Raw genomic sequence first — 14,777 nt, forward strand, 5'->3', positions numbered from 1 at the left:
GTCAGGGGCAGGATCAGGATTTACCACCTGAATCTGCCAACCAATCTGATTGGTTGTATTTTGTGTATCCCTTGACTCTGACCAATCAGATTCTACGTCTCTCATTCCAACTGTTAAAAGGCTCAGTGAAATCAAAACAGGCTCGAATGTCATAGTAATACCAGCGACAAATTCAGTTTACATGTTATCTTATTTTATGCTCTGACTCCAGTTACTTACAATAAAACCATGTTTATTTTTAATTTGTGCATCGTAATTTGCTGCATCTTTGGCCAAGCAACCACGTGGTATCCTCTCAAAGGGGATAACAGGATGATGTCATCGTAAAAAATACTGCAGCAAGCAGTCTGCAGTAATGCATGACAGCTTGTGCAACAGTTCTAAGCGCTCAATTGTTGTTGTTATTGACGGACATCTACACTACCTGAGGACAAACATTGATTTGCACAATTATTCATACTTGGCATTTGTTCACCTGCGAAAATGCATGCATGCAACTCTTGTTTACAGGAAAGCCCGTCCCACTTCAAGGTGATGTCATTGAAACAAACACCAGTAGATTTTGCGCATAGAAATACACATCCCAAAAAAAATATATATTTGAGATGTGGTTTTTCAAGACTTTGGAAGAAGCTACTATTTGCTTGTAATCATTTAGGCTCTTTTATAAAATAACTATTATGTAATATATTAATGCAGCAAAAACAAAAAGAGAATACGTGTAGCCACACAAGTTCTTTAAAATTATTTGCACATTAAAAGTACTTCATTTACTACGATACGAAAACCAAAGGCACATCATATCACATATGCATGTCTTATTTATTATCTCCCAGTTTAAGAACAATATTATCTTTGCTCGTCCAACCAAGTCCTTGGTCTACTTTAGTCAAGTACACACATCCAGATAAAAGCTGAGAAGTTCGTAGCTGTGCACTGGACTTTGTGCTCTCAGGGAGGTGTTGATGTTGCAATGGCCCACTCGGGGAAAGAAGGGAAGGGTCACCCGATACAGTAAGAGTACATAAGTGTATATTTGTACTATGTTGGAACTTGAAAGGTGTAGGATACAAACAATGTTAGTCCTTATGCTTCATTCCAGCGGCCCTCAGCACCAGAGCCTTGCTGTTTTATATTCTGGCCATCAAATCAGGGTTACACCTGGGGATGCCATGTAAGAAAGACTTCAAAAGCAATCATCTAGGTACTAAGGACGAGGATTAAGATTGAGGACCAACATTGAAAACTGTTTATCTATACCACCACAACAACAATCAACTTAGACAAGCTTTTACAGTAAGTGCCTTTTAAATGCTACCCCTCCCCCTTGTCTACTATACATTCATTATATATTTCCTTAGTATATTCCACTACTCAAAGGAACCATATTCCTAAAAAATGTATTTTAACATTGTGTGTTTGTGTTACTCTGGGTGATTATAAAGTAACATTTTTGAGTGCCAGTTCCCGATAAGTGATGCATTGGCATTACACATCAGGGTAAATTAAAATGAGGCAAAAAAACAAGACATGACATACAAACAGGCCATGTAAATAAAGTGGAGCTTGTTCACAAGGCAGCGCTTCTCCCACCCCCAAATGTCTTCATTTGAGTGCAACCTGCTGATCATTATGTAAGACGTTCTCCATGTGCAGTGCAAATATCTGTCCATGCTGATCAAAACGGTGTCTATTTACCAATTCATGCAAGAGGAATTCATCCAGCACCCTATTGACCTAAACCTTGTTTATCAGTTGTCTTCAATGGGCTAGATGTATATTTAAAAAAAAAAAGAGTCATCTGCATGTCAGTCATGCTCATCATACCAGCCCTGCCTTGCAGGAAATATCAGTTACCAAGCAGATTGCCACTGACTTTACAGTTGTAATTCCAGTTGAAAAATAATAAAGCAAGCAAAGTCACAGCTGCAACCATGAGATGCAGATCCACTTAGAAGTTGTCAGCTTAGTCATAGAAAGGGAAAACAGCTGTAATAAGCAGTGAGGGTTGTTTCAGGTTGAAAAAACATCACATGACGGAAAGTCAACAAAAAAAGCTGGAAGTCGATTATTGCAAACAGTTTGTTGTAATTCAACCCCTCCAGAGAGATCTGTGAATGTGTACCGTGTGCAGATAGAAACTGCCCTGAGTGGAAGGCACTGTATATTGAAGCAAGGTCATGATGTTTTCATCACATTATCCAGGTCCATACACGTAACATTGTCCCAACCAGGTCCGAATACATGAGGTCTGCTGTCGACTATGCCGAGACAAGAAGGTGATCGCTCGTTGTTCACAAGGTTACAATTCACACATACTACAGGGGGTGTCAGCCTTCTATTATGACTTTAATAGAGAAGAAGTCAGTGAGAAGTGAGCTTGAAGTGGTTATATGTTCATTGTCAGTAGTATTTGAGACAACCAGCACTGTGAAGTGGAAGTAGCAGCCAGGGTTTTACGTGAAAAAGAACAGACAGATGCAGTTTTTTAGTGGTAGCTCTCTGTGTTGCAGCAGCAGGAGGGAACCTTAAGCATCTGGTTAGTAAAGCTACAGTACATCGTGTTGCCTTGTGAGCCTCGTACAACACACAAAAGCAGAGCCCAGTTTGGCTCAGGGTGCTCGAAGAGGACTACTCAAGGGGCACAACATGACAGCATTGGTATAGCACAATAATAAAAGAAAACTTACGTTTTGTTAAGTGCAGCAAAGCGCATACAATTTCAGTGTAAACCAAAACAAGACATTGACATTTTTGTCAAACAAATTAGATTAATTATTAATCTGACAAAATATATATATATATAACTATGTATATATAAAAGCACCCATTTAAAAAGTGGCGAAGAAAATGTTGTATGATTAATAAGAGAAATATTTAGAGAAATTAGAGAAATTATAAAGAAATATAAACTAATAAGACCAAAATGCAAATGAGATACATTTGCATTTAAAGGAGTTTTAGTAACATAATTTATATCTCTTTTTCAAAACAACGTAAAAGGTAACCACTGTTTATAGACTTCTTGTTAAAAACAATTTTTGGAAGGCTTCAAAATGATCTCCGTTAGATTTTCTTAGATTGTTAGTTAAACAGAAGGCAAACAAATAGTGCAAGAGGTAAAGCAAAAGTGGGTGCTTAGACTTGGTGAAGCAAATGTGAAACAAAATATACAGAAATCAGCATTTAGAGAGCCAAAACATCCACACTGAAGTACCCACACCGACCCCATTCCAAAAAGGAAAACAATAAAGACAGACAACCCCCCCCCCTCCCCCGTGAGACACACCTGTTAAGCCTGCAAAGCATAGCAAAGTTTCCCCTTAAAATGGAGATAAGACTAAGACAAGAAACACTGCAGAGGGACACCACCTGTGCATGCCTTTCACTTTCAGGACTGGCACTTCTTTTGTCTATATTTGTCTGTCTTTGATTGCTTGAGATGGCCTCTTATCAAGGTGCATCACTTAATTGTGTCCTGTACACACCCTGTGGCATGGTTCTATGTTGTCTGTGAGCCGTGAGCGCCACCATCCGGGCCGAGGGCAGCCGGTCGGCCTTGTGTTAAAACGCTGCCAGAGGCTATTGGCAGATGAGCGGCTTCACTCACTAAGTTCTCATATTCGCTACTGTCCTCATCTTCATCCTCATCCTCTTCATCGTCTTCCTGCCCCGCAGCTTGTCTGTCTAACGAGTCTGAGCTCGATCCGTCCCCATTGCCAAGGTATGGGGTGCTGGGAGCGGCGACAGGATTAGAGCTGGCACCGAGCCCCAGGCCCAACCCCATCCCCAGCGGGCTGGGGGTGGGGTGTCCTGGGGAGCCCACAGCTTGAGGCCGGGGCAGCAGAGCAGCACTGGTGGGTGGAGAAGAGGAGGGGAGCAGAGAGTCATCCTGGGACAAGAGGTCGGTATAAGATGGAGGGTTAGGTGAGGTACTGGGCCGCTCCGGAGCAGAGGGGGTGGGAAACGTTATCCTGGCAAGAGAGGAAGTTGCTGAAGGTTCTGTGTTCTCCTCTGGAGTGGGATGGGAGTCTGTGTTTTGAGCCTCAAGCAGTCCTGTTAAACCGAGAGATAGATATAACTGATGAAAAAGCATGTAGATATTTTGCTAAATGTTAGCCGTAAAAACTGAGTAAATCAAGTTTGACTAGTTGACGGAACAAAAAGATGTTTAAAAAAGGCCTGAGGGAAAGGCATGGACTCAGGTGTGTTATATGTTTTGTTTTAAGCTCTTTGTAATTGATCAAAATAAAGTTTCAAACCAGCACTCATTACATTTTATTACGCCATTACACTTTTTAGAATCAGGCACGTACTTCTCTCCTCTTCTGCTGCCTTGCGTTTCCTGAGAGCAAGTTGTTGTTTGAGGTTGTTCACATCCACTTGAATATTCTCTTTTACACGTTCACTTTGTTCTACCTCCCCACACACAGCCTGGAAACAAGACAAACAGTTGAAAAACTCACACAAAAAAGGAAAAAACAAGAAGCCATCTAGTCCGAAAACTATTTCACTTAACGCCAGCTCACCTGCACTTTGTCTTGTAGTGCACTGTAGACATTGAATATTGTTCGGATGTCCTTCATCACACCATCTTTGTCAAAGAATTCAGCCCTGGAATGATATTTAACAACATAGAAATCCGTTACAGCATTCAGGTCATAACGTCACACAGAACAAGCTGAACCACTTTGTTCTTCTATATTAAACATTTCAAAAGGCATAAGAGCAGTAACGCTGTGTATTGTTAATGTATTCAATACCATAAATATACTCCACTGGCTGCCACATAAAATCACAAGCTCAAGGCGCTGTGCTGTAAATAAAGAGATCTGAAGTCCCTGCAGTTTAGATAACGCTGACACTAATAAACTCCTTCTATACCACACAGAATGGGTCTAAGTTTAGACACAGAAATATAAGCAGTCGATGTGCAGTCACATAACAGCTTCCCCCTGCAGGTAGTCACCCACCAATGTATGCTGATACCACTAACAAACAGAGTAAACAACAACAAGAGCAACCTAAAAATGGGAGTGAGAAGCGGCATGGGCGCATAGCAAAGGGAAAGCGGAGAAACCTTACCCGTGCTCTTTGATGACCTGGGTGTAGTTGAGTGAGGTGTTGGGCACTGAGGAGACTTTGTATTCCTGCTGGCTCGTGTTGCCAAGGTTTGGGATTGAGAGGGTTATCCTCTGGTTGAACCTACTGAGTAGACATGACCAGTTAGCACTATTAAAATATACTTTGTAAGATTATTAAGACTATAAACATACTGTAATATGACCTCAAAAATATTTTCAACCCAGACAATAGCTTGACACGATACCACAAGGTTGTGTTGGCAATTGTTAGTCAACATGCAGTTCTTACTTGTGGTTAGGTCTGAAAAGCACGTATTCTAGTGCGTGTGTGGAGCTGTTGGCGGTGGAGATGAAGCTGAACAGAAGGAAGACGAGGTCGGGCACACCAAGAAGCTCAGTCAGCTGTTTGTGGATGATCTGTTCCCTGAAAGACATCTGCTGCTGCGTGTTCCTCCGAAACCGGTACCAGCCAATGACGTTCTACGCAGCGAAAAAACGACTTAATGTGTGTAATTTAGTAAAAAGTAAAAAAAAAAACATGGACCAAAACACATACAAATACAGATTGAGAACAAAAAAAACACTAATAATTATGGAACCTGTACAAGTAAAATACGTTTAGTTTGTAATTCAAATGAAAGAAATCACTCACTTTCCGCCTATCTTTAAGTATGCTGTTGAGATTTTCCTCATTGAGTTTGCCTGCGTAGTCATAAAAGCTGTTGAGAGGGAAGAAACACATAAAGTAAGTCCTACTCCTCTACTGCCCTGGCCTACTTCTTTACCCAATGTTGTCAGATGGGGCCATCTACTGTCCAATGTCAAATTCAGCGCGTGCTAAAATGCATGCAGGGTAAGTGACTTATCCATTTAAAATCGTCTGTTAATTTACAATGACTTAAAACAAAGGTGCTAGAATCTACTCTGCATTTTTATTGAGGGATGATAACAATTATACATGCTCAGAGGTCTCAGGCTCTCTACATGCATTAAACAACAGCTATTGTAAGATGCCACTTCATCCTAAATTACCATATTGTGTTTGTTACAACAAAAAGATAATGTCAGATTTTCCTAAAATAAATTACCATAGCTAAAAATGTTGGCCGTCCATTATTGTCTCCTTAAGGAGAATTGCTACCTGCAATCCAAATTGCACACATCTGGCACATTTCAACATGTGTATTTATAACTAATGATAATAGCAGCTGTTTGAAAATAAGAACTCATGCCTTACCTAAATAACTGTGCACAAGGATCATGGTTATGGATTTCTGTTGGGATAAAAACAGACGAACAACCTGATGTTTAACTTATACAGGTCAAATATGCAACATACTCAAAAGACATTAGCCAAAATGTAGACAACTCCAATTGTAAAGCACAGGATTAAAACCTGCCACTATTTACAAATATATATTGGTATAATAGTCTTGAATATACCTGTAATTTATACAGTCAAAAAACATGACTGTGTTGGTCATTAAGGCCACACACAGTAAAGCTGAGCTCACAAAAAGTTCTGTCATTGATTTACATTGGCTTGTTGTTTCAGTTTTTTTTTTGGCCCAATACAAAATCATGTACCAAGCAGACTTTTATTCCAACCACCAACTCACTAAAATCATCTCTTTCCCAATTATGTTTCACATTCAGATGCATTGAAGCATGTTTCTCCTGAGTGGACTGGAGTTTTAAAGGACAATTTTAAGAAGCAGTGAAACCAAACAATCCACACAACTGGGACAATAGCTACATATTAACATAACAATTTACATTTACATTATCTCGATGTCTTTTAATATGCTGAGATGTTTTGGCACATTACAATCCAATACTGATTCCAGTGGATTTCCTACGACTAATGTCTCTCATTTTAAATCTGACAGAATAAATGGCATTGATCAGTTGCTACTTATTGAGATGTCACAACATTTGTATTTGTTTCTGTTTTGGGGCTTACCTACTACCTGGAGCAACTCTGCAGTGCTGATCTGTGTGTCAGTGATGCTGACAGTCTCTTCTTGCCTTACATCTCCTAATAGGAAGCCCTCCTGTGGTAACACAAAACTGGGGTTAGGGCACTACTGTAGACCTGAAGCAATTATCACATTAATCTGTTGGTTGTTCAACCGAAAACTAACTGCCAGAAATTCATTGTTGAAGTGTTTTATCGAATGCCAAACACATACTGGTTCCAAATTCTCATACGAGGATTTCCTTTAGTGAAATTAAAATCTTTAGGCTGTTGGTCAAAAAAAATCATGCATTTTGAAAACAAGACATTGGAATCTGTGAAACTGACATTTTCCACTCTTTTTGGTGTAAGATTTTACAAAGCAAACAGTCAGGTGGATTTCATGTGAAACACAATTAAGTGCATACACAAGAACAACAACAAACGTATGAGAAGCACTCAATTATAATCAAATACATCTTGTTTACAGGAGTTAATATAGTCGTTGACTCCTTACAACAAGTGACAACAACTGTTAAATAAACAACAACATGTATCAGGAATGCAGGCAAACTAGTAGTCAGCAACTATCCACCTGTCTAAGCCGACTTCTAAAGTCTTGACGAACGGCAACGGCATACAGACAGCACTGACGCAAGCACTGTGTGAAAGGTTTCTTAGTTAAACAATAAATCAAAACATATAAGACAAAATAAATGTATTTTTACGCATGTAACTCACTTTGTAAGTCTGTACTGACATCAAATGAAACTGACATTAGCTAGGTGGCTAAGAAGCCAATCTAGCATCTCGAAAACGACAAAAACAATACAGTTTAATGTAACTTAGTTTTGAAATGCACAGAGCTAGTTTCACAGTGTTGATGATATACTAAACGGTTATCAGATGGCAGGTCGAAGGTGACTACAGACATCAGAATCACCAGCACACGGAAGTCACTTGACTTGGTAGCTTAGCCAACATGCTAAGTAGCTAACTACTGACTATTTCCCGGAAATCAAACTTTCCCAACACCATTTCATCTACAGACACAGCACGTAACCTTAATCGTGTTGATGTCTCATAACGTTATACCTACAAATATAAAATATGTGCAGCTATTACACATGAGATCAACATTAAACAAATGTTACTGTCTTCCTGTCACTCTAACTACACAGTCAGATTTAACCAGGCCTGCCGGTAAATAGACGCAACCAATACTAGCTAGCCAGCAACAGGATGATGACACTGGAAAACAACACTAACTAATGGCTTTGATTAACCGTTAACCATATCACCGAGCGACTCACACTTAAGCCACAATCCCCCTAATATATTGTCAGCATTATTTTTGAGTACTTACATGATCTGAGTTGCTGTTGGCGCTGTGATAACACACAGAACTAAAAGTATAACCTGAAATGGATGCCGCCATGATGGAAACATCCCTATTAATCCCGACGCCCCCTGCAGTTGCAAGCACGCTCCTGCAGCGCAAAGTCTTCTGGGAACTGTAGGCGACGAAATGACAGTCTCCTCCTAACCAGCATGGAAGTCTCTACAGAGAGCGTGGAACAGAAAAGTAGAAATGCATCTGACCCAGAGGACGACAAATGTTCAGATAACGATTTTGAACCTTCAATACTTGGAACGAAAGAATAGTAAGTGTTGTGATCCGTTAACTAGTGATGATTGGCTAGTCTCGCCTGGCTTCACAGCTAGCGTTAGCTTAGCTACAACATACAGCAACAGAGCTAGACGTCCAACTTCTGTAAGAGCAAGTAGAACATTTATATTATTTTAGCTATAAAACAAGTGCTGTTAATAGTCAGATGTGTAGTCATGTGGTCGCCCTTAACAAGTGAGGGCAGCAGGAGCTACAAACATATTAGAATAGTTTACACTTCTTTAATCTTCGGTTCAGTCTACTTACTTTTATTTTATGCACTACAATTTGTCATTTTTCAAAATAACAATGTGTATAGTTTGTGTATAACTGATTGTCAGCTTCTGTCCTTTTTCTGCAGTTGGGAAGAAGCATACCAAAGAGAACTTGAGACATTCACAGACATTGGGGATGTTGGTGAGATATGGTAATCATATATACAGTATCACATGCTAGCATGGTAATTTTCTCACTATAAAGTTGACTTTTCTACTTGTAAGTGTGAGTATGTGTCATGCAAAATGTGAATATGCTTCGATGTGCTGAATGCAATATTTTTGGTTTCTGACTAAAGCCTGTCCCTTCACTAATTTCTTTGCGTTTCCTTTTTCTTTAAGGTTTGGTGAGGAGAGCATGAGCCGTGTGCTGCGCTGGATGGACAAAGCGAAGATCCCAGAAAATGCTTCCATTCTTGACATTGGCACTGGAAATGGAGCCTTTTTAGTTGAACTGGTGTGAACAGAGTACACATTTTTTTAATGATTTGTATATTATGGGTAGTTAATTAGAGTGCTGTTAAAGCGTCTGGTCACCAAAAATAAAAAATATATTCAAACTTGTTATGTAACTCTACAACACAATTCCAGTGATAACTGTTCCTAATTTAGCTTTCACATTGTGGAGTACAACGATTATGCAAAATAATAGCATACAGTTCAAATAATATATAATAATTGTCCTAATTCCTCTATTTTATTCCGATGATGTTTAAAATCTGAGCAATTTCAAAACCTTTACCAATAAGTTTCAAGTTTCAAGTTTCAAGGTTTCAAGGTTTTATTTGTCATATGCACAGCAGATACAGCGTATAAAACCTTGAAACCTTGAAACTTGAAACTTGAAACTTATTGGTAAAGGTTTTGAAATTGCTCAGATTTTAAACATCATCGGAATAAAATAGAGGAATTTTATTTTATAATATTTCAATGACTCAATCCCGATAGGGTCAAAGTTGAAATCGTTTGTTATTTAGGTGATCTGAGCCTTTAATAGATAGTTTGTACATGATAGTTTGTTTTTCTGTAACAACCTTTATAACAAACCACTTATCTTTGTCTTTTCTGTAACAGTTGATCAGCATTGTTCCAATTTTTTTTTTAATATCAAGGCCAAACACGGATACAGGAATCTCATCGGGATCGATTATTCTCCAGCATCTGTAGAATTGTCCAGAAATGTTCTGAAGGCAGAGGATTTGACAGATGTCCCTGTAAAGGTGGGTTAATTCATTGTCTTTCAGGGAACAGCTCATCCACAGCAACACTTTTAGCTACATCAAATGGCCGCAGTCTTCACAAGAAGTCAGCAACAGTTGTTTTCCGAACACTTTCCAATTGGTATTAAATTAAAAGGATTTGTGGGTGAGAAAATATGGTTGTCGTGGTTTCACTGGAGCATGTCCGAGTGAAATATTATTTATTTCACGTGTGTATGCGCAAACAAGTTAAAGTGCCTAACAACACTGATATTAAGATAAGATATTGAAAGTAATATTTACACTTGTTAATAGATTACTGTTATGCTATGTATGTATATGTAGTGCTAGGTAAACAGCATGAATCAAGATTTTCCGCTAAATTTAAATTCACTCAATTTAAGTGCTGCAACGAATGATCGTAAGGTATGTGGTGGCTGTTATGCCACGCACAAACCACCCATTGATATAAAATCATTTGCCTCTATTCCCAAATGCCAAAGATACAATATAGCCTTCAGCATGGCGTGTGGCGGCCTGGGAAGGTTAGAGGAAACTCTCCTGTGTTTACTATGTGGGAGAGTTGGATGGGAAGAAGTTTGCCCACCATTCAGATTAAACCACCAGAAATGAATTGGCAGGATTTCACACATCTTTCTAACATATGTATGCAAGAAAAACAAGGTACAATGCTAGTCGGTCTGTAAGGGATATGATGAGTGAGTTTTCCTCTCCTGTGTGCATAATACAGATGATATGTTAAATGCATCACGCATCTATGACTATGTGTGCTTTGCTTGGACAGAAAGGCTTCTTCTGAAGTCAATATTGACCTTAGCTGGACGAGGGAGCACAGAGGTTGTATGAGGGTGTGTTTTTGAGTGTGAGAGAGATGGCATGTTGGTATTTCTTAAATACTGCAGCATGGCCAATGAATGTGTGTGTATGTGTTAGTGTGCATGAACAAAGTCTGAGGGTTAAGAGTTACAGCCACATGATTCTTTGACAGGTCTTACTTCGAAGGTCATTCTTTGTCTCATATCTATCTCAAGACATTTCACCATTTACATAACTCTCGACCTACTGCTCCTTTGACACATGCATTCCTTCAACACATTCACAGTTTTTCCATTTTACAGCCTCACACTCAAATTGAACTCTCATCACTTGCAACAATACATAAGCATTTCTGTTGATTGTCTTTCATAAATCACACATTTTGTGACCCATGGTTGGTGAGAATGTAGCTCTTAAACTCACCCCAGGGATCTGGGGCTCTGTCCTCTGTCCAGAGAAAGGACTCCTTTCACTCGTGGTATGGTAGGTCAGCAACCTCAACTGAATTAACTGCTGTCATGTCAGCAGTTGGAATTTACTTTTGAAGTTGACCAGTGAGGTATCACACATTTCATCTTGGTTGATGCATATAATTTACCCTACATATAAAGAATAAACTAAAGGGTGTTTTTTCGAGGAATGATCAACAGGTATACTTTCTTCTTAACTTCTAACTTTGTACTCTGTATTTTAGGAGATGGATTTCTTAAACTGTCAAGGAGAGCTAAAGGGTTTTGATATCTGCATTGACAAAGGAACATTTGATGCAATAAGCTTAAACCCGGACGACTCCACAGACTGCAAAACACTTTATGTCCAAACTCTAAAAGATGCTCTCAAGGACAAAGGATTCTTCGTAATCACTTCCTGTAACTGGACAAAGCAGCAGCTGCTAGACCGATTTATTGAAGGTGAGGGGTAAACTGCTAATCATTTATTTGTTACATTCTCTTGAATATTGTTCATTTGTTCACGAGTGCTGCTTAGGACTTTATAGATAGTGCTGTTCTCTAACAGTCATTCAAGGCTTACAGACTCTACTGACTTACTGTAAACCTGACATTTTAAATCAGACATTTAAAAAAATCTAAATCACTAGGTTAAATCCTTCCTGATGCAGTTTTGATTTTGCTTTGCCATTGATCAAGCCGTTTCAAGTTGTTCAAAAGGGACACACACTGTGGCTAGCAATTGAAGCAATGAAGGAGCTTTGGGTCCAAGTCAGTCTATAAGAAAATAGGGTCCCATGTTAGACAATCGCTACATTTTACTACGCTTAACTTTTCATTTATAAAAGGAGCCTGTAAATATGTATTAAATTAACCTAGTTGATTATTTTCTGGCTAACATTCATGCCTTGAGTTAAGAGGTAATGGATCATTAAAAAAAACAACAGTCCCTTTTATGGGAAATGTGTCATAAATGTGTGCTTTCTTGTTCTACAGGACAATCTTGATAGCTACTTAATAACCTGTTAATAAGTTATGCAGCAACTTAGCATGGAAAAAAGACTAACTAGCAAACACGGTTATGAACAATTCTGGACTGTTTTGTTTTTTAAGGTAGAAAATGCTTTTGTTTAGAGCTCAAGAGTAATGCTGGAATGTATATAGCTTGTGTTTGTTTACAAAAAACCTCCACCGGGCAACTTTTTAAGTGGATGTGTGTACTGTTGTTAATAGGTTAAATAAAATGGGAAAAACCTTGGTCTGACCCGCAGTCAAAACCGCAGACACAGTTAACCAGCTGCTCCAGGTACCTGGCAGGTTGTTAAGCTGCAGGCAACAACAAACTTCTAAAGTCAGAATTTGGGCAAGCTTCCATTAGCTGTCACTCCTCTCAGTGTAGTCACTCCAGAGAGCCTGCAGGGGGCCAAAGGGCCATGAAATCTCATCTGTCACACTGACAGGCTATCTTTACAAGGCCCCAGGAAGCACCACAGATGGTGGATGGATAGTTCTTGACTCCCAGTTCTTCTACTAACACCACTGTAGCCGTAGTCAACAAGAAAATGTTGCTATTCCGGTAGTTTGCATTTCTTAACCTGCACATTTCCTTTGTGTTTCTCACAGGATTTGAGTATGTACAAGAGTTGCCTACACCCAGTTTTCAATTTGGAGGAAAAACTGGCAACAGTGTGACGGCACTCATCTTCAAGCGAGTACATTGATTCCCCGGAGGATATTTTTTTGTGCCATCTATTCCGCAGGTTTTCTGTTAATCATAGTAAATCATTCTATGTTTTGAAGACTCTCTATACCATACCTCCTTCATTTTTTTTGGATAAACAATGTGTTATGTAGCAGATGTACAATGTCACTTAGCGGGACAGTTTCCTTTAAATAAATATTTTGGGATTTGTTGCTGTCTTGTTTTTGCATTCATGCTCAGAACTTAAGGAACCTTAAAACATGCATTAAGTTAAGTTTGTTATACAGTTTTGCAGTTAAGTTTCATGTGGCATCAAGAGACTTCCATATGTGAACTTCTTACCCTCTTGCACCAGATGACACTTATTTGGCTGTCATATTACTTTCCCGAGGCTAACTCTAGTCATATTTCAGCCATAATATAATTCAGTCTTTGTTGTTGGATAAGTTACCCCAGGCCTAAAGGTAAACATTTATTTTTGTTTTCATTTTAAGAAGGGAAACTAGATGTACACAATATGTACTGAACAATCTTCCCTTTTCAATACATCAAATGATAACCCGTCAAATGTCTTTGAAAGAAATATGTTGAGAAAACTGACCCACAGTTTGAAAACCACTGTTCTCTCTTACCAGGTAGATAATTGCATCAATCTTTCATGTCATGTGAAAAGTAACCCATACACAATTGGTTAAACTAGAAACCAGCGGAGCTTGGGGTCCTGAGGACCATGATTAAAACGTCTGACGAAAAGAATAAACAAAAGTCAATCTTTGTTGAAGAGAAGCCTGTCTGCCATTTCCTTTCTCAATGGCATCGTTAATAACTGTCAAACTCTGGATCCTAATTGCAAGCTGTGCCAGTGGTCCAATGGGAGCTGTGGATGTTGAGGCATGCTGTTGAGTAAACACATGCAAGCTTTACAAGAATTACTGCCTGGAATTTTACAAGGCTCTGGATATCCTGCCTGTATGTGCAGATCTTGCCCACATTAACTCTCACAGAGATTTTCCCATGAATTGAAACCTCAATTCAATATGTTGTCCCTTAGCTTTATCAAAGTTCACTCACTAAAACAATACATCTCCTTAGGCTGAGCTTTGATTGTTTGTTATTGTATCATTAGTTATTAGATGAACTGAAGTTAATATACTGCTGCCTGCTCAGTTTACCTGCACATGTGCTGTTGCTATAAGAAACATACTACACCACAATCCTGTTTGCCTTTGTTAAATCATCCGTTTCTTTACCAGTTTTTCCATCAAACATAATTTCTAACTGATGATCTGGGGTTCAATCTGAAAAAGGTTTATTGTTAAGTAGATTTTCAAGTACAAGGATACAACAATAAACAGGTTAGTTCAGTGCCATGTTAAGTGGTAACACTTTACAATGCAGGAAGTCCAACTGGCTTTCTCATTAAAATAGCTTATTTTGTGGAAGTGGAATTTGAACTATTTCATATTTTCAAATATTTTGTTACCGTTCACCACAAAACGGTGGATATTGTTGGGTTGAACTGAGCTTTACAGTACATTTAACCCCGTCAGCACTTATGGCTTTTGGGTTGGCTTAAATGTGAAACTACAGTTTTATTCCACTCAT

At 38.9% G+C, this 14,777-nt stretch overlaps 2 protein-coding genes across 2 annotated transcripts; one reads left to right on the top strand and one right to left on the bottom strand.

The window, feature by feature from the left end:
• Positions 1 to 803: 803 nt before the first annotated feature.
• On the bottom strand, positions 804 to 8,554 carry abraxas2 (abraxas 2, BRISC complex subunit). Its single transcript, XM_063874666.1, has 9 exons — positions 8,408 to 8,554; positions 7,048 to 7,138; positions 6,322 to 6,358; positions 5,737 to 5,803; positions 5,374 to 5,564; positions 5,086 to 5,208; positions 4,530 to 4,614; positions 4,317 to 4,434; positions 804 to 4,056 (listed from the first exon to the last, which is right to left on the bottom strand). Exons 1-9 carry the CDS (start codon positions 8,477 to 8,479, stop codon positions 3,503 to 3,505), a joined length of 1,338 nt encoding a protein of 445 aa, XP_063730736.1. The 5' UTR covers positions 8,480 to 8,554; the 3' UTR covers positions 804 to 3,502.
• eef1akmt2 (EEF1A lysine methyltransferase 2) lies at positions 8,520 to 13,383 on the top strand. The gene is made up of 6 exons (XM_063874667.1): positions 8,520 to 8,705; positions 9,072 to 9,137; positions 9,328 to 9,442; positions 10,098 to 10,205; positions 11,716 to 11,932; positions 13,094 to 13,383. The coding sequence occupies exons 1-6, from the start codon at positions 8,593 to 8,595 to the stop codon at positions 13,189 to 13,191; spliced, it is 717 nt and encodes a 238-aa protein (XP_063730737.1). The 5' UTR covers positions 8,520 to 8,592; the 3' UTR covers positions 13,192 to 13,383.
• The last annotated feature ends 1,394 nt before the right edge of the window (positions 13,384 to 14,777 follow it).

The sequence above is a fragment of the Eleginops maclovinus genome, chromosome 22, assembly GCF_036324505.1.
Source record: "Eleginops maclovinus isolate JMC-PN-2008 ecotype Puerto Natales chromosome 22, JC_Emac_rtc_rv5, whole genome shotgun sequence".
Lineage (NCBI taxonomy): Eukaryota > Metazoa > Chordata > Actinopteri > Perciformes > Eleginopidae > Eleginops > Eleginops maclovinus.

What these genes read in the sequence shown, in the direction of transcription:
- abraxas2 (XM_063874666.1), bottom strand. Translation starts at nt 8,479, where the DNA reads ATGGCGGCATCCATTTCAGGTTATACTTTTAGTTCTGTGTGTTATCAC. An exon ending in CCTTGTGCACAGTTATTTAG is followed by an intron (nt 5,804 to 6,321) that starts GTAAGGCATGAG and finishes CCCTCTCAACAG; the next exon opens with CTTTTATGACTACGCAGGCA. An exon ending in TACTTAAAGATAGGCGGAAA is followed by an intron (nt 5,565 to 5,736) that starts GTGAGTGATTTC and finishes TTCGCTGCGTAG; the next exon opens with AACGTCATTGGCTGGTACCG.
- eef1akmt2 (XM_063874667.1), top strand. Translation starts at nt 8,593, where the DNA reads ATGGAAGTCTCTACAGAGAGCGTGGAACAGAAAAGTAGAAATGCATCT. An exon ending in ATACTTGGAACGAAAGAATA is followed by an intron (nt 8,706 to 9,071) that starts GTAAGTGTTGTG and finishes CTTTTTCTGCAG; the next exon opens with TTGGGAAGAAGCATACCAAA. An exon ending in GGGGATGTTGGTGAGATATG is followed by an intron (nt 9,138 to 9,327) that starts GTAATCATATAT and finishes TTTTTCTTTAAG; the next exon opens with GTTTGGTGAGGAGAGCATGA.